This window comes from Nymphaea colorata, chromosome 2, assembly GCF_008831285.2.
Source record: "Nymphaea colorata isolate Beijing-Zhang1983 chromosome 2, ASM883128v2, whole genome shotgun sequence".
NCBI classification, from domain to species: Eukaryota; Viridiplantae; Streptophyta; class Magnoliopsida; order Nymphaeales; family Nymphaeaceae; genus Nymphaea; species Nymphaea colorata.
The window spans coordinates 31,858,738-31,878,477 of NC_045139.1; the positions used below are offsets into that span (position 1 = coordinate 31,858,738).

The window sequence follows — 19,740 nt, forward strand, 5'->3', positions numbered from 1 at the left end:
ATTAAATGCTCTGCAGTACATTAAGTGTCAAGTATTATTCTCTTTTTTTTTTCTAAAATTTATTCAATGCAATCTCCAGTGTTATATATATATATATATATATATATAAAGTGAAAGAGATAAAATTATTGGATTTGGATAAACTTTTCACAACATACCATCCTTGCATCGAGCGGCATGTTTACTTACATCCAGTCAAAGTCAGGAACATTTAGTAACATTTTATAAACTATGATGCCCTTTATTTTCCCGAGCTCTCTTGATGGCTTATAATGTGTCAAAACTTTTGTTTTTCGTTGATTTTCAACTCATTGATTGAAATTTTCTTGTTTTTTAGAAAAACTAAAATTATTAAGTGTTTGCAAGATATAATATAATAACTTATTAAAAAAATATTCATTGAGCTTGAAATGCAGAAATGTGTTTAAGGTGTGTGTACTTATGTGCACAGATTTCTCTGTCTGGCTTGGTATAAAGTAATCCTTAAATCTCTCACAATACACAGCCCGATATAATCTATTTAATCGCATCTGCTCAATGTATTCAACATGACTGAACAATTTTACCTATATATATATATATAGCGAGGATGACATATTATGATGAAACAAACTTAGGAAGAATTGAAATCAGTCGGTTGATGAGACGATTTTTAAAAAGGGTTTCTAAAAACACCATGTCACAAGAGTATTAGCAACCATTTATGACACAAACACAATCTATAATGTTTTAGTGAATAGTTATGGTGTATCTTAAAGATATATTTAAATTTTTAGTCATTCTGCAGCTTCCTGATTTCAGTTTTCCATAGATTATGAGTTGACGCATTTATGATTAAACAAACTCACGATAGAATCAGACTAGGTAGGATTCTAATCTCATTAGAAACGAAAGGTGCCCGTATCTACAAAACTCATATGCAGTCCTTCCAGTATCAATCGGATGCGGAACACAAAAACCAAGAAAAAAAAAGGGATCAGACTACAAAAAGATCTACGCTTTGTTCGTTCAGATTATGAAAGAGATTTATGCTGGCTCCGATTCCTTAGCCATCCCTTACATTACGTCTTTCCTGCGCCAAATTCTGCGCAGACTCCTCGCGCATTGAAGCCGCTAAGTCAAGAAAGAAAAGAAAGGCCATGGAAGTTAAAAGACACGTACTTCTCATGCTCTCTCTCTTAAACTTCAAACAACGACGGCGACGGACGTTTTGATAAGGCTTTTGAATCCGTTCTGCTGCATCCTTTACGTAAAACACGACGTTGGCAGAGAAGGTTTCTTGGCCATTTGGAGGACAGAAAGGTAAAGGGCATCGACAGAGAGAGCGTGGTTTCCTAGACGGCGATGAACGTCATCAGGAGTCCAATGATACTGTTCCCCTCTTCCTTTGGCCCCACTCTAACGCAATATCTTATATAAACTATATGGTATATAATATATTATACTGTATGCAATATATTTGAGTATTTTTCATGGTAAATTTATTACAGATAACGCATCTGTTTCCCTCGTTATTATCTTTGCTTGCAGAGCCTTTTCTTTTTCCATCTCCCTCAGCGGCTTCTGTGTATTTCCATGACGTCACGCAACTCAAATGTAAAGGGGAGCGAGAGAGAGATTTAGGGTTTGAGGAGACCGGGGGGAAGCTGATAAGCTTAGAGTAGGAGGAGCTACGATGCTTTAGGAACTCTCTTTTTCCCTTTATAGCTCTTCTTCGTCTTCTTCTTGTTCTGTTCTTCTTGTTTAGTCCGAATCATGAACCACACTGGCCGAGAGGAGGAGGACTGGTTCTTAAGCATGGGTCTGTGATGATCTGGAGAAGCAGGAGAGAGGGGAGGGAGAAGAAGAGGGCAAAATGCAACCAGGGTATGGAATTCCAGAGATCCAACAATTCATGGTGGATTCTACCTTCTTTACGCCTCCCAATGAGTTGAACCCATCTTCCCAGCAGAAGCACCACCACCACCTGCAGCTTCAGCAGCAGCACCACCACCAACAGCAGCACCAGCAGCAGAGCAGGAGCTACAGTACTTACCAGCACCTCCACCCGTTTCTTGAGTTTCAAGACTTGCAGCAGCCGAGGGTGCACCCTCAACCGCCGCATCTGCTCCTCGAGGCGGGGCCGGAGAACGTCCCTTCCGCTCGCCTTTTCCCTTTCGTGTCCAATTTCAGGCATGTGGTGGACGCCGACGAGCCCGGATGCAGCCGCGAGAGGCAGCACCGCCACCACCATCTTGCAGACGATGATTTGTCTCTTGGGGACGACGGCTTGGACCGGAGGTGGCCCAGAGAGGAAGTGGTCGGTGCCAAGAGCCCCATGGATTCCGTCAGAGGACCAGTTTGGTAAAGAAAACAAGAACATGCACCATTTTCTGCCATTATCCCTTTCTTTGCGGCCTTGGCCTTCACCCGTCTTCAGATCCTCTTCTTTTTACCTACTTCTCAGTCTTGATTGATCGGGGAATTACTTTGAGATCTTAGAATGTGTTGCACATGATTAATTTCTGTGTAAATTGAGAGTTCCCGTTTTTAGTTTTTCTTCTGCAGTCTGTAGGGCCATAGGTCTCACATTCCAGGAAGGTAAAGGAGGGAAGAAAGACAAAACAAAGCCAATTTGTTGAGGAATCAAAGTTTTTAGAGTTCCTTGTGACTATTTTCAGTTTCTTGTTTAAACCTTTATACCTCAGTAAAAGAGGCAGATTGTCAAACCCCTTATTAAAAAAGGATTTCTTTCGGTTCTCCAACTCAAGACCTAAATTGAAACTTCGGAAGATATATTTTACTCCTATTAAAAATTCAGCATCTTATTTTATTTTTGGTTCATAGTTTATGGCATTGCAATTAATTCTTAGAACACGGAATCCAAAATTGAGACTCTGAGAAAATTGAGAGAGAAAAAAAGAAGAGAAAACAGATCTGTTGCTTGCTCTTCTAGATGCAATTTCAGCCATCACCATCATCATGAATTTTTGCACAGCCATTGACGAATCAGACTGCTAAAGTTGCTTAATTGTGCAGGAAGCTTTCAGGTTTCGGCCACAATGAAGAGAATGGGCAGGCACCCGTCACGAAGAGATACAGGAAGGGGGAAGAAAACGAGCTGCCGCCGGAGAGCAAGAACAGTTGCAGTACCAGCTACCGCCTCTTCAATGAGCTCGAGCTCATCTTATCCCGAGAGCTGCAGGCAGGTTCGGGGTCGGCGCTCACCGGTGACAACAACCCTCCTCCGCCGGCGGGCAACCCTAGCTCTGCGGCCGAAACCGCCGGTGCCCACGTCGACCTGGCTTCCGAGACCTCCCCAGACGAGGAGGGCTCGCTTAGAAAGATGCAGCAACTTGAGGTGCAGCAACTTGAGGAGCAACAACAGAGGAAGAAGAAGAGGAAGAGGAAGCAACAGCAGCAATTGGGGTCGATTGCAGCCTTCTTCGAGAAATTAGTGAACCAGCTGATGGAGCACCAGGAGGCGCTGCACCGCAAGTTCATGGAGGTGATGGAGAAGAGAGACCAAGAGAGGCAGAGAAGGGAGGAGGAATGGCGTCGGCAGGAGGCGGCGAGGCTCACCAAGGAGAGGGCACTCCGCTCTCAGGAGGAAGCCGCCGCGTCGTCGAGGGAGGCCGCCATCATCTCCTTCCTGGAAAAGTTCGCCAACGAGTTAGCCAACCTACCAACCAAGAGGCCGGACGTCACCATCAGCCAGAATGAGACCTCGACACAGCCGGAGACGACGTCGGAGACCAACCGGGAAAGCGGCGAAAACCGGCGGTGGCCCAAGTCGGAGGTGAACGCTCTGATCAAGGTGCGAGGCCGGTTGGAGGGAAAGTTCCGGGAGCCCGGCCTCAAGGGACCGCTCTGGGAGGAGGTGAGCTCAGCCATGGCTGCCATGGGCTACGCGAGGAGCGCCAAGAGGTGCAAGGAGAAGTGGGAGAACATCAACAAGTACTTCAGGAAGACGAAGGACAGTACCAAGACGCGATCCAAGCAATCCAAGACGTGCCCTTACTTCCACCAGCTCGACCTCCTTTACAGCAACAAAGCCGTCGCCTCCGCCGCTGCCGCTGCCGGCGCTCCCACCAACACAGAACTCTTAGACGCAATGCTGACCGCCGGTGGCAGCCGCAAGGAGGAGATCGGCGCAGGCAGCAGCAGGAGCCTGATGGCCAACGGCGAGAACGACAATGAGGAAGGCGGGAATGAGGAGGAAGACGACGAGGATGTGGAGGAGGAAGACGAAGTCGAAGACGATGATGAAGAAGAAAGGGAGAAGCAGCAACACGACGAGAGGAAGAGAGGAAAGAGAAAGGAGAGAGAGGGGGAGGCGGAAGGAGAGGAATAGGGCGTGCAGTCTGGGTCACTAAGCTTGTTCATAATCTAACGGCTAGAACAAATACCGCCGCTTCCTCTCCGGCCGTCGCCACCACCACCTCAGGCCATGGTGGCTCAGCTGTGGGGGAAAGAGAACGGTTTTCTCTAAGCATCCTTTCATCATCAACAACGAGGCCTTTTCATTAGCGTCACCGTTATCAATTATTATTATTATTGCTCCATTATTCTTTTCTTTTTCAAGAGATGTATTTGTGAATTTTGAGCAGGAAGAATAAGAAAAATTATCTTGTTTATCAATTTTTCTCGTTTTCGGCTGATGGGTAGGCGATGAAGTTGTTTGATCTTAGAGAAAAAATGCAAGAAGAGTGAAGCACAGGGAGAAACAGGCCGGACGGGTCCGAGGCAATCAGTGTCGCAGGTCTGGACGTCCTTCTCTCGCCGGGTCAGAGAGCTCCCCACCACGATCAGTTCCGTCCTTTGCAATCAAAGAGTGAGGTCGTTTTCGCTTGCGTGTGAAACGGCCGGCGGTGCGCCGATGCTGCCGGCAGGGTAAACAACGGAAACGCTGACGACACCCGCACGGCGGAGGGTCACGCACGAGCTCTGTTCAGTGCTCCCTCTCCGAGATTCCAACCCAAAAATGTATCGTCGGCCACTTCCTTCACCGAACACCCACTCTCTCTCTCTCTTGCTCGTTTATCCGGCCTTTTCACCGGATTCCGGCTGTTTCTCAAAATTTTGTTCACCCAAACACGAGATCAGATTCTTCAACGGTATGGATCTTAAAAACAATCATAAAATTTGATACGTACGTCCACCTCCATTTTACTGAATTTAATCATGTCTGTAAAATTTGATGTACTTTCATTTTTTAAAGTATTGATGGCCGTATTGGAGTATAAGTGAGTCTACCTTACAAGTTATATATATATATATATATATATATATATATATATATATATATATATATATATATATATATATATATTTATTTATTTATTTATTTATTTATTTATTTATTTATTTATTTATTTATTTTTATTTTTATTTTTTTCTTAGAACCCCTAAATCTAAAAAAACTGCAGCTTTTTTTTTCTTTGTTTAAAGTGTGGTTAACTTCACTGCTCCTTTGTGCCCATCCCATGGGTTCCCTTTGTGTTCATCTCATCGCTTTCACATGTTTTGAAACATGTTACGATGTTACGATGTAGAGGTAAAACATATTGAAACATGATAGTAACCATTTCAAAACTCAAACTCAAGCCCTTAAAAGAGTCAGACAACCTTACCATAGGTCTAGTACGCTACCACCCTTATAAATCTTTAGAACCTATAGCCTAACAACAGATATTATTAATGCACAAATTATAATGCTTTTAGGAGCAAACTCTTTATAAATGTTCCCCCAACTGCCGATCAAATTTCAATTTATTATGTATAATCTGCAAGTGAATTGGTGTAATAGACGAGGCAACTGCTTGTAGGCAGTCAACATCTGTGTCGAATTCCTGTGGTATCAAATTCTCTTTGGAGCACCGATATGCAAGCTAAAGTGAGGCATCGAGGCTTCCTATCTGTTTTTAATTGTTTGTACTAGACAACCATTTTGAACTTGAAATTGATAGATCTGACGAAGAAGCCGAGAATTTAAAAATCAGTTCTAAAATGAGACTGACTTTATACATTTTCCTTGATCCCTTGGTTGTAAACTGAACTAAAAAGACAAATTTTGAAATGCATCTTAAATTTTAAGTTAATAAATTGCATACTTAAGGATTTGATGCTGTTAAAAGTACAGCTACCCTTTTTCTTTTGTTTAAACAAAAAGTCTAACAGCTGTTCTAAGTGGCAAAAGTAACCTTTTGCTTGTTAAACACAAAAATTAAGAGATTTTGATTATTTACCTTTTTCTTCTATAACCATGCAGACAACACAAAGAATGAAATTAATATTATTTAAGAGTTTTTTTTTTCTTGATTCTAGAACTCATCCTGTGTTTCAAATCAGCTCAATCAAATTAGCAAGAATCAATTTTCTGCTAGAAGGTGTTTGCTAAGAAAAAGTTTTTAAAAAAATTGTGTTCTTGATCAAATTCGTGTTCATGAAATAGGTAAAATATCATGTTCTATTCTAAAAATCAAAACGGGGATTTTTGCTCCACATTTGACTCGTAGATCTAAAGAACAATTTCTATAGTCACAAAATTTTTGTATGGTGCTTTTCAGTTATGTGTTCTAGAAATATGTATTTCTAAAACATAGTGCTTCTACCTTAACAAACACCCAATGAAGGTGCTAAAATGGGGGAATGTGATCCTTTCGAATCATTAAAATATAATTTTTGAAGAACTAATTACATGCAACTTATCTATAGTTTTTGTCTCATTACATAAATTTTTCTAGTTTTCTCTCTTGCACTTCTCCAAGCAGAGGAAGTAACGGTTCCTGTCCCAGTGAGGGTAGCGAGAGATGAAACATGGCAATGTGAGCTGAGTAGCAGCATAAGATCAAAGGAAAATTTAACAAACCTTTTTTAAAAAATAAAATTATTTTCAAAGAATAAAAATTAACTCACAGTAAGCAATTGGAAGTAGATGGAATCCAAGTATGGTCTGTACGTGGTGTTTCTGTTCTTCAGTGGCGGAGTTAAGTGTAAACTTGTGTGGGCAAGTGTAAACTTGTGTGGGCAGTTGCCCACACAAGCCAAGGTAATTTCCTTTATTTGCAGAGTAGTTTTAAATTCGTCTAATCATTTTTAAATTCAAATGAACAGCCATTTTGAACATGTTGAACATGCAGATAAGGCTAGGCATCGGGTCGGGCACCTGGCCCAAAAAAATGTACCGGGCCAGCTCAAAAGGGTCCGACTGAGCCCAGTTCAGCTTGATAATTTTTTTTAATATATATTTTATTAATTTATATATATAATTATAATATTTTGTTATGAATAATTATTTTTATATATTATTTTATATTAAAAATATATGTTTTAAATTTAATCGAGGTCGGGCTCAGGATCAGGTTTTAAGTGTCGGGTCAAGCCCAAACCTACAATTGACAAGTGTACTGCTCTCCACCTAAATCCCAACACAACCCTAAACCATGAGGATAGGGAAAAGGGAGGGGGTTTCGGCTCCCTTGGGTTTCCAAACAAAGTTTTAAAGGAAGATTTTTAACTAAGTTTTCACAAGTCTTGGTTTCTGCAACATGATTTTTTTTTTTTTTTGTTTATGTTGTCATCCAAATGCCCCCTAGACTCTTAATCAAGTTTGAACCCTGTCATTTTGTTGACTTGTCTTTTTCCCTAACATTGTTCTCCTTCAAGGTCATTTGGTCAGAAGAACACTCAGAATGTGTTTAAGAAGTTGCCTCGGATATTGAGGTGGGTTCATGAAACACTAGAAGTAATTATATAACATGAGCCTCCTCCAATATTTGAGGCAAATTCATTGGACACTTCCTAAGTGTCCGTGCTACGAAATGACCCCTTCCTAGCACGGAAAAGCCGATATCACTATAGTCTTCAAAAAACACTTCTAAAGATAACTAAAGATGAAGAAATATTTAGCTCATTGCCCAAATAAGAATTATAATGCAGAAAAGAAAAGAGATGAACACACAAATACTGATCAAAAAGCTAGGTGCAAATGCCAGAGCCCTAGCCTGCATAGAACATCTACTAAGGCCCTATATTTCAACTTAGCCAGGTACCCTAGAACCTCAAATGTTATTATAAAGTTTTTGCCTTTATTTTATCGCATAAGAACAAACAGAACAGTAGTCCTAATACCATTATATAAATACCCAAAGTTCCAAACCAAGGGACCAAATTCTCGAAAATATTGCCTCTAATCCAAATACACATGATTTTTGGTGGAATCCTATGTGTTATGAGCGGTGGTTCAAAGTTGTTAAAATATGATTATGCCTAATAATGTGCTGACCGCCCTTGAATTATTGTTGTTGCATGTGCATTATATATGTGGAGAGTTGTCTATTTCCATGTTAGGGTAGCTGCGCCTGCTGTTGGGGTCAGGCCGTGGAGCGTACTGTCTAGGTCGGCACTATATGTGCATCAGCCCATCTCACATGCCAGCTTGTGGTTTACAGTTCCATCCTTGTCTCCCATATATATATATATATATATATATATATATATATATACTGTCGGCATTCAAGTTTGGACAGAGAAAATCTATCAGGTGGTGGCATGTTTAATCGCACGCATGGCACCCCAATGCATTGGGCAGCTTTGATTGAATGGAGTTCAAGTTAGCATACATATATATATATATATATATATATATATATATATATATATATATATATATATATAAACCAGTAACTATTAAAACTCTATATATCGGACTTAATGAGAATCATCTATGCCACTGATAATAGGAAGAGTGAGTGATAGAAATTAAATTGAAAGTATAAAAACCAAACTGTTTTTTCGGCCCAAATAACCATAAAAAAGAAGGGTATCATTTAAGAAAACCCCGTTTTTTTCCTTCTTTCTCTCTCCCCTCCTTTGAGGGGTAGTAATTAGTATTCTACTTTATATTTACTTACTTTACAAGCTGCCACTTGAAAATTTGTTTATTTTTAATTTAAAGCGTTATACCTTGTTATTCACCCTTTTAGAAAGATAAACTTTGCACTTGAGACATTTTAAACATTAATTTGATTGATTTGATGGCTCATAATAAGTTTTATATAATTTTCATATTTGCTCAGTAAAGAGAGTTGATCTGGAAAAGTTTAAACTACTTCATTGAGACAACTCTCTTCCACCTCTTTTGTGAATAAATACTCAATAGTAGACATTTATTGGGTTGAACATATTGAGAACTGTCTGTCTCTCTGTCTAACAGTGGGTCCTTTAGAATCTAACGCTCACATATAAGAAAAAGAAATTGCATGCTTTTATATATATATATATATATATATATATATATATATATATATATATGTGTGTGTGTGCATGTAAGTGTCGAATTTATGTTTGTTTGGCTCGACTAACCAGTGGCGGAACTACATGTGGGCTTGTGTACATATTTTAGCGTATCATATTGGTGTTTTCCTAGTCATCTATTTTTTTATGGTCTGACCTTTAGCAAAAAAAATTTGGCTCCGCTATTATGGCAACGCCTTCTTAGCAGGCGCGGAGCTTGGGGAGCGTTTGGGGCCATGGATTTTGAAAAAACAAAATTTACTGCCTAAGGTTATGAAAATTTTTCAATTTAACTTCAGTAAAAATTTTAAAAAATATTTGTTTGTCCTCTATAAAAATATTGAAAATACCATTTGGTCCCTCCATTGAAAATTTCTAGCTCTGCCCCTGCTTCTTTGAAAATGATATTCTCAACTGTCTTCCACTTCTTTTCTTTTTTCACTATATAAATAAGATTTGTATATCCTTAAAATAGCAGTTGGCATGAAAAATTACTTTGTAAGATCTTGCTAAGTTTTGAGCATCGACACCTGAGTTTTTGTAAGTTGCTTTCAGGGTCTACATATAATACCTGCATATTTGAAAAATACTTTTCTTTTTAACGCGATAAGTTTTGAAAACATATGGTTATTAGTTTATTTGAGAATACTCAAGAACATGAGTTCGTTGATAGTAGAAGAATCTGTCAAATAAAACAACAGATTATGATAAACTCCATTAATACATTAATTTTTTAAAAAAATGTACTTTAAACATTCTGACTGAGGCTAAACATGCAATGAATACGTCACACTTACTCTCTCTATAAATCACTAAAGCTTTCTTCCTCTTACCAACGGCACTAACAGCATTGTATTAATGGCAGTCATGTAAGTTGTTGTGAAGAAGTTCTTATTTTTAGGTGTTACCAAACATTCTTTAGGGACTGTTTAGCATCAGGAACATGATTTTATTGTTCCATATATCTGCTTCAAAATTTTGTTTATGTGTCTACGCTGAAAATTGAGATAGATTCATAAAACATTTTTCAATTATTTTATAAATTTACCGTAATTTTTAGAGCAGATACATGAAACAATAATGTCCTATTATTATTCATGAATGTCCCTACTCCCAAACAACCCATAATCTACCTATGCTTAACTTGACAAACTGTTTTCTGCTAAAAGGATAGGTAGGAAATATCTGCTGCGATTTCTATAATCATTTTTTTTTCTGTGATAATTATTTTTTTCTTTTTTCCTCTTTTAATACGCCTAGTTATCTTGGTTGTTCAAATCAAATGTCTAAGATCAAAAGAGGTTTTAGAACATAATCTGATGTTTCCCTGTGAGTAGTTTGAAGTAGTTGGACCTCATTTGTTGCGGTCAATGTTGTAAAAATACAATCGATGTTACCTTTCTAATGAGTTTAGCATATTCAAAGATTCAACTCAATTGACTATACATTAAAATAATTAAAAGCAAGGAAAACTTTAACAATACCTGAAAAATAAACAGTAAATAACACGTCCGTTGATTTGCAATTCGATTTGAATTGAATTGGCCGATTCAAGCTGAATTTGAAGAATGGCAATGGAGAATATCCGCCACATATCAGTTAAAAATTATTTACAAATTTATAAGCCATGACATCACAACAAAGCTGAGTTTGAGGGAACAACTTGGTTTAGAACAAAATTTTGGGCACCAAGCACGCGAGGTAATGAAATGATGTGGGTCGAGTTAACGCTGTCAATATCGGTATGTATCGGCCCCAAACAATCCCCATAAACTCCTTTGAATCGGCAGATATGGACTGGTATTGGCCCAATCAATAGGTTTCTTTATCCGCCAATGTATTAACCAAATAATATCAAAATTTTATTTTGTTGTAGTATAAAATGTAAATCACCAACTTGGGCTGAAACCCAATGAATTGGTCTTGAATCAACGTATTAAGGCCAGCTTTTCGTAAGAATCAGTTGGTGAACTGCATCTGCGGGGTTGCTCCTTCAGTGAATTGGCCAGTTCGTCCATTCAGCTGAATGACAACGCAAGTTGAATTTGGTTGAACTCAGATAAAAATCATTCTTGAAAAACATCAACAGCCACCACCCTTAGAAGATGCTAACCGGAACGCGCATTCTAGTACAATATTACTCAAGGCAGAAAAAAAACCTGAATGTTTTTGAACTTGGTCCACCTCAAGAGACCTCATTCCATGGCTCTTGGGAAGCACAATTTCATGCTTTTACAGATGGAACAGCAGTTCAGTCATTGAAAAATGCCACAGGAATTCTATAGAGTTTCATTTAACCAGCGTTTTCCTGTCCTTGAATTATGCTAGATTGCAACAGCCTGTTGAGACATGGCAACTTGTAAAGCATTGAGCATAAGAATCGTCACTGTGCTGAAATGGAAACAAAAAACCAACAGTTTAGCTCTGCTGGGTACCAATACCCATTATATCTCTCATTTGCCCAAGCTGAAAGTTCAGCAAATCAACCTCATCTATTGCAGACCCCCTAACACCCCCTATGCTTGCATGAATTAGGGCAGCAGCCCATGCTATCTATGGAATATTTTCTGAAACTGCCTGTACAGAGTGAGGATGAGAAAGAGAGGTCATGTTCTTCGGCAGAGATTTTCCGAGAACATTCAGAGCCTTCATGCGGTGCAGCTCTTTACCTGGAAAAGTTGAAGGGCAGAAATATCAGGAACACTCTTAATTTGTACATTACACTATTGCCAGGTATAATCAGCAGTCCAGATATACTTTACCTTCCTCCAACAAGAGATGGATTGCCCTTTTCTCCAGCTCAACAGCATGCCTGCTTCTGCCAACAGCTGATAGGGACCGTAACACTAATGTGAAACAGACGTTAATATCAGAAGAGAAAAGAATCACTACAAGAAAAAATGAAACATGAAAATATCTCAGAAGTTTCATGTCAAGCATTCCAATAGTCAACATTATCCAACAATTGAAGTAATGAATTTGGACAAATCTTGCAATGCAGCAAGGAGGTATATCAATTTTGGCACCTTCGACAGAAAAGGAACATTCTTCAAATGAAAGTGGCAGTCTTTCCCCCCAGGGCTGAAGCAAACCCATAGGAAACATGACTGCCCATGTTTTTCCTCCTCACGAACTACATACAAACATCGGAGCACCCTGCTCCCTCCCACCCCTACCTACAACAACCCCCCACCCCCAACTCCCACAAAAAAAAAAAAAAAACCCTGGGTCAGGGATTTGACTCAGCATAAATAACAATTGCTAATTAACTAAATAAGAGGTATACTTACTCTGGACATAGTCATCACGACTTGCTTCGTCACATTGTTTCAAAAATATCTGCAAGCGAACAAAGCGCTCCTTCCAATGCTGAAGACAATTCCCTTGAGAATCAACTGTAGTGGGATGTGCACTGGTGTTGTTTGGTTCTCCTGAATCCACATAATCACTCAGCTTCCCAATACCATGGGAGAATGAAGGTTCTTGTGTAGGCTGCAGTGAGGGAAAAGGAGTTGAACCAAACATCAGAAACTGGGAAGCATTTGATCCTTGCAGCTCATTAAACGAGCCACCCAAATTGTTTTCATCAGTATGAGCATCTGAATTGAATCCACCATCATCACAAACATTTAGATTGAACGACTCCGTCTCTAATTTCCTGCGAACATAGACAAGGTTTTCCTTTGAACAACTGCATATTGACTGTTGACACTGAGGATTTGAGCACGTGGGTTTTGCTCTTTTTCCACCCGATAACTTGGAACTGTCTACATCTTTTTGCAAGGGAGAATTTCCCTGGGTCATTGGAACCAAATTTGCAGTTTGATTCTGTAAATCTCTCAATGCCACCTTTTTGCCTGACTGCAGTTGCTGCTTTCTGTCACAGACTCCACTATTCCCGTTGTTTCTCATACCATACTCATAAAATTTGGCATCAGCAACTTGTTTGACCACCATGGAACTCATTTTCTGTATTTGTTAAATTCAAGTTTCACCTGCAAAGACAAAATAAAATCCTGAATTAGTTTTATGCCTCAATGTCCTCTTTCTCTCTCCCAGGCACGTCCTTTCCCGCTATCTCCTCACTTAGTGCTCAAATTAAATGAGACAGGAGGTGCATGGAAGAGGGAAGGACAGAGAATGAGAAGGGGGAGACGCCTGATTCAGCTAGTTCCAAATAGGACCGATTCACACATGTGCACAAATATATAACTGCTTAACATTTCAAATTCGAGACAATAAAATTGTAGACTAGTTTTGGTTAGACTGCTAAAGAAATATATATATATGTGTGTGTGCGTGTGTGTGTGTGTGTGTGTATACACACACAACTGCTTAACATTTCAAGCTTGACTCAACAAAATCAGAGATTAGTTTTGATTATATTGCAAAGGAACCAACATTTCTGCTTGTGTTCTTTGTGTTTATACAACAAAGCAAATTCAACTAGCAGATGTTAGCCTGCATGAGTATAAGAATTTGAAAAATTCTTTCTTAAAGACTTTAACCACTACTCTTCCAGGACAAAAAAGTAGTACTTAATGGGCATAAATTTTCTTCTATTTTTCACAGCCCATACATTAGCAGGTTTTCACAGAAAATTCTGCCAGAGAGCATGACTGGTTTAAGCCAAGTTGCCAAGAGGAGATTGACACCTCATAAGTGGGTCGTAGAAAACTTGTGCTAGCAAAGTACTTGGACAAAATAACATTGGCAAAAATCTTCATTACCACAGTAGTCAGCCATTAAGCAGATAATCAAGCAATGAAAGCAATTGAGGCAATCAAAGAGAATGTGTCCACCAATATTCCTCATTTCCTCAAGACAAAACATCCAAATTGAAGGTTACAGTGGCATTGATACCACCATAATGGCCTGCAGGCTGTTCATTGCATTTCAATTTTTAAGAACATTTTCCATTATTTTGCTGAATAAGTTCATATGAGTTGAACATGATAGGTCAGAATACTACCCAATGTCATTTTTTTCAATGTAAAAGTATAATGCCAGCATTCTCCTTCAGTTTTTTTTAACCACTCTATTATTTTGTCTCATATTTAGGAATTTTTCTGTACTGGATAAGAAATGGTATCATGATAATGAAGTTCAAAAAATATTAAGATCTTGTTTGTCTTCAAAGCTCTTCCTAGAAGATTGAGCCCGGAGACATTTACGACACAGAACATAACTTTTGCATCATTTGTATTTTGCTACTCAGATTGTTTGGGCAAAATCAAAGAGGGATCTTGTCGTGCTGCTCAAGCAACTGCAAAACATGTCAAGCAATCTGCTGGAAGGATGTTGATGAAATCAGTTGTAAAGGAAGTAAAAGAATCCACTTGTTTCAGGGAAAGGAGAGCAGTGATCTTGAGCTGGAGAGAACGTTATACCTTTCCTGTGTAAGCAAAGTGCAGAAAGTATCATGAGCACCACCAAGTAAAGTGGACTCTTCAATAACGGCACTGTGCACAACTCAAATGTAAAATATATATATATATATATATATATATATATATATATATATATATATATATATATATATGTGTGTGTGTGTGTGTGTGTGTGTGTGTGTGTGTGTGGTGTGTGGTGTGTGGTGTCTGTGTGTGTGTGTGTGTGTGTGTGTGGAGCGAGAGAGGGAGAAACAGTGGACCCCACAGAGTTGTTAGGGGCTCCCTCAACTAACACCCACCCAACGTGTGTATATATATATGTGTGTGTGTGTGTGTGTGTGTGTGTGCAGCGAGAAGGGAGAAACAGCGGATCCCGATTCCCTACAGAGTTGTTAGGGGTTCCCTCAACTGACACCCACCCAATGTGTTCATCGGATGGGTGTTATCACACATGCGCCCCAAGAACTTTTATCCGGTTGCGTGTGCAAGGGGCTGTAAGATTGCTACAGCTCAACCTGGCCAAAGAAATCTAGGTCTATATAGAGAGAGAGAGAGAGATGGAGCTATCTTTCAGACCCTCATATACCAAACATAATGGGAATTGTTTGTGTCATTGATTTTAATGAGATCAAATGATGGAGACTAAGTTGAGAGAATTGAAGCTAAGTAGTTGTTTTTTTTTTGCAAGGGTTCTTGATTGAGGAAACCCATTGATGCGTGTATAAAGAAAAGATAAAAAGAGGGAAACGAATGGGTTTCCCAAAACAAGAGCCCTTGCCTTCTTTGACGGGCATTTTGATCTCTTCAAAAAACAATTTAGCTTCTGCATTTCTAACTTAATCTTCACCATCCCATTTCTTTAGAGTTGACATGACAGATGATTCCTATTAAGTCTGGTAGCTACCACTCTCTCTCTCTCTCTATGCATACATACATACTTATATATATATATATATATATATACACACACACACACACACACAAAACCCTTCACCACTGCACCCCTTCACTACTTTGCACTTGTAACCTATTTACTGTTGTCTCGTCCAATATCTACTTGCTTCTCTAGTGCTACTTTCCTTTTTCAAACCCCATATGAAGTGAGTGACATGCCAATGACAGCTAGACAACCTAATTGAGCATTATCACATTTTGACATTAATGACATTTCACCACAGGATCTTTTGTCCCTTTACAACGAAAAATTCATACCCAAAAGCAAATATAAATATCAAGCTTAGTTGGGGCATCCATCCTTTTTCTTGTCAAATATGGGTAAGGAAAACCTACCTTGTTTCAGCTCAGTGAATAACCAGTAAACATAAGTTTGTTTCAATTAGTGTATAGTTCAACTCAAACTAATCAAGATAACATGACTAACTGCTAACCTTGATCCAAATTTATTCTCACTCAGTAATCAGTACTAAAGGCAACACTATGAGAATAGTATAGATACTTCATCATGAGACTAGAGGTAAAATGTTTAGAACAAATGATCAATCCAAAATTTCAAAGTTTAACAAAATCAAAAGAGATTCTTGATCACCCAAAAGAGCCCACATATATAATAATCAAGTTGAAAGCTGTATTCTCCCTAACTATTAATTATTCAATGAGAACAAAGGACACTTAGGATATTGGAAATTTGGAAGGCATTTAGATCTGAAGATCATCTCACATAATATTCACTAACAATGCAAATTGGAACCTTAAACTACATTTTTTCTTAAATAGGAAAGAATAACACTGATTGTGTTTCAGCTTGAAAAGATAGCAAAGTTACATGTTAGGGAAAGTTGCTTTAAGTAAAGCATCAGAATCATAACACAGATCTTTCATTAGTCTTTCTCTGCATGCTTTTTATTTTATGTAAATTTGCTGAAAATCTATGTTCAGAATGACCAATAGACAACAACTATTTATGCATACTCCACAACAATGGAGTTAGCAGTGAACAATCTAATTTTCTTATTGCACTTTATTTGTTCACCCACCAGATATTAAAATGCCACTAAAATTCCTATAAGACCTTGTTCATATTCAGGAAGCATGCTACAAAAAGCTTGTTTAGTCCAGTTAACCAGCAAGCTACTAAAACCAGAAAAAGTGTACAAAAATAATAAAGTATCAGAAGTATGATGGAAACAAAAAAGAATTTGGTAGCGGTGATGAAGAAATCAACTAAAACAATAAAAATTCATTTCTCAGTATGGTGTATTTTATATTAATGAAAGATCTATATAGAGATTTGTACAATACTCAAGGCACAAATTCAAGAAAAAATGCATAAATTTGCATTCATCAAAACCCATTTCTTTAAGATGATTTAAGAATCTAAGTTGAATTTGAGTAAATTCATACTCATTAAATTAATCGGCAGAAAAAATATATTATGAGATCGTTCCAAGCAAACTAAACTCTACCCTTTTATTGACTATGTAAATGCCGGAAAATGTGACTAGGAGTTGAAAGCCTGAATGCATGGGCTGTTTCCTGGAAATCAGATGAAAACGAAAATAAGAATCATTTTGGATGCCTTTACCTCCAAATGCCATCAAAGTCAGAAGACCCAGGTAGCAACCATGAATATTCCCATTGTGGTCAAAAAATGACCTGCCTCGTTATTCTCTTTTGCAATCAACCTCCTAGAACCGAAATCAAACATAGAAACTAAGGCAGCAAGTTATAATCGTTCAGTGCTTAAATGAGACAGTTGTTAAGTGTTAACCAACTAATGTCGGACTTCAAATCCCACAAAGACTACTCCCACCATTATCAACATCTAAAGTGAACACACTTCCCCATCATCCTAACCGAGCCTTGTAATGAGCCGATATTTTTGTGTCCAGCATTTTAACAGAAATCCAAATCCCAGCAACATTAATTGCCCAAATCGAATAGCATAAATCAACAAAATGCAGATAAAAAGTTGTCCAGTCCTAGTCTCACATAAAGAAAATAAGAAAAAACCAGTAAAAAGGATAACACGAAGCCGTGAAGAAAACACAATCCACCTGAACAGATAAATCAAGTTTCTCGAAACGCATAGTACTGACAGCCGTTTTACCACAACAAAGAAAACCGACACGACCCAAGCAGTCAATCCACATACTGAAAGAGCCATAAAAACAAAGTGGTATCTCCATAAAACGTTTCCACAGGACCAAAAACAAGCACAGGAAGAACCAGAGAGACCCACTACCAAGAGTTTACCTTCAATCACAAGAATGGCATTTGAAACCTGCAGAAAGATAGCGCAAAGCAAGTCCTCTTTGAAGAGAAGATGGTGTGTGGGAGTCTCTTCTCTCCCTCGATAACTGAGAAAAACAGAGCCACCCTTTGCGCTTCTTTCCCTTCTCCCCTCTGTGCAACAAAGGCTCAGGCCTCAAACGACCCCTTTCTCCTTTTTCTCTTTTTTCTTTTTTTCTTTATTTTCTTGAGTAGGAGAACCGACGATTTATCAAAAACTTCCAGGACACACTGGCGGGAAATTGGGGACTGTGCTATTTGGCACGCGTGTGGATGCTCTCTCCTCACACGCGTGGTGGTAATAACAGGCGTCCGGGTTGTTGGTTGTTCATCAGTTTTGCTATTATTGATCTTTTTTCTCTTGCACTCAAACTGTATGACAGGCGTAGACATTAAATATGTAACTCTTCATTTCTGCTTTCCAAGATTCCCAGCCATAAATTGCGGTTCATTTTTTCTGAATATCGGACATATTTGAAGATTTGTACAATCTTGAACAAAAAAAAGGAGTGATTTCAAAATATCGTCCACACTTAAGAGAGGCAGCAGACTGGATGTCGTCATTTTCAAAATGTCTTGTATAGTGTAGAAACAGTACGTTTCATATTCAATGTGATTGCGTTGACAAAACTGATGATGAGGGTGTTTTAGTGTATTTGTCATTCTTTAATTATCTGTTGTGCTCGTTCTTGTACTTCCCCCCTTGAATAATAAAGATTAAGATTTGCTAATGAGATTTTGCTCATAGATTAAAGCCAATTTTGATGGCATATTTATAATTTCTTCTGTGAATTATGTAGAAATTTAGTTTTTAAATTGAAAAAAGTATAAATCAGGTTTTATTTCAAACAAACAATTCATAAACTACTCTAGTTTTCACTTTACCTATCATAGTTTTTTTCATGACAGAAACCAAGTTTTGTATGAGTTTAAACGACTTAATGAATACAAAATTTTAAAAATTAAATATGAAGAAAAATCTGAATTGTCATTGTGAAAAAATTTGAAGGGCAGCCTTTCCACTTCCAATTGAAACTCAAATTTTCACAAATCGAGTTGTTAGAAAACTCATTTGAGGCTTTTCCCGGACAAAATTCTGCCCAAGTTACCTTGTGCAGCAGAACTTTGAACACAAACAATTTCATGAATGTCTGTGGAGCATTCAGCATTACCTACAATTGTCATACGTTGTGTCTGAATGACATCTTCAAAAAAACTGGTTTAAGTTTCCCAATCGCGTATTTGAAACCTGATTTTGTCCATGGATGACATGATAAATGGAGGAAGCAAACTATTCACATTAATTTGAAAATGTGGTTTTGTCAAAACTGGGTTTTAAAAAAACAGCCATCTGAATCCAACAAAAACTGCAAATGACTTGTCGGATCTTAAGAAAACAAAAAGTAGCAAGAGAAAATTACTTTGCTAACCATCCAATGAACTTGCGCAATCTGAATATATCAGAGCGTAAGTGGATTCAATCTTATTGATCGAACCATAAATGGCTCAAAAGATTTTGGTTGGACGAGAAACGAAAACAAAATGCTTGAAAAAAAGAGAGGTCAAAATAAAATCAGCTAATTCGGCTTCTATTTGCAAATAGGGTCCAAAAAGTGGACTCATCTACGACTATGAATTAACATGAGGTACAAAAGTTAGAAATCGAAACAAATAAGATTGTTGAACCAACCTGATTAGATCCATAATTGATTTTTTTTCTTAATAGCATCCTTCACAAATATAATAGCTTGTGATGTGTTTTTTTTCTTAATAGCATCCTTCACAAATATAATAGCTTGTGAAGTGAAACTTGCTAATAAAAACA

At 38.2% G+C, this 19,740-nt stretch overlaps 2 protein-coding genes across 2 annotated transcripts; one reads left to right on the forward strand and one right to left on the reverse strand.

Annotated features, from left to right (window-relative positions):
• The first annotated feature begins 1,409 nt into the window (after window positions 1-1,409).
• LOC116248774 (trihelix transcription factor DF1-like) lies at window positions 1,410-4,620 on the forward strand. Its single transcript, XM_031621739.2, has 3 exons — window positions 1,410-1,427; window positions 1,531-2,343; window positions 3,019-4,620. The coding sequence occupies exons 2-3, from the start codon at window positions 1,856-1,858 to the stop codon at window positions 4,331-4,333; spliced, it is 1,803 nt and encodes a 600-aa protein (XP_031477599.1). The 5' UTR covers window positions 1,410-1,427; window positions 1,531-1,855; the 3' UTR covers window positions 4,334-4,620.
• A 6,910-nt stretch (window positions 4,621-11,530) lies between these two features.
• On the reverse strand, window positions 11,531-18,155 carry LOC116248443 (uncharacterized). The gene is made up of 4 exons (XM_031621233.2): window positions 17,880-18,155; window positions 12,567-13,271; window positions 12,039-12,122; window positions 11,531-11,945 (listed from the first exon to the last, which is right to left on the reverse strand). The coding sequence occupies exons 2-4, from the start codon at window positions 13,240-13,242 to the stop codon at window positions 11,830-11,832; spliced, it is 876 nt and encodes a 291-aa protein (XP_031477093.1). The 5' UTR covers window positions 13,243-13,271; window positions 17,880-18,155; the 3' UTR covers window positions 11,531-11,829.
• Window positions 18,156-19,740: the final 1,585 nt, after the last annotated feature.

Excerpts from the sequence above, each read along its gene's own strand:
- LOC116248774 (XM_031621739.2), top strand. The coding sequence starts at position 1,856 with ATGCAACCAGGGTATGGAATTCCAGAGATCCAACAATTCATGGTGGAT. Across the intron at positions 2,344-3,018 it reads TCCGTCAGAGGACCAGTTTG|GAAGCTTTCAGGTTTCGGCC; the intron begins GTAAAGAAAACA and ends TTAATTGTGCAG.
- LOC116248443 (XM_031621233.2), bottom strand. The coding sequence starts at position 13,242 with ATGAGTTCCATGGTGGTCAAACAAGTTGCTGATGCCAAATTTTATGAG. Across the intron at positions 12,123-12,566 it reads TCGTGATGACTATGTCCAGA|TGTTACGGTCCCTATCAGCT; the intron begins GTAAGTATACCT and ends GTTTCACATTAG. Across the intron at positions 11,946-12,038 it reads CCATCTCTTGTTGGAGGAAG|GTAAAGAGCTGCACCGCATG; the intron begins GTAAAGTATATC and ends CAACTTTTCCAG.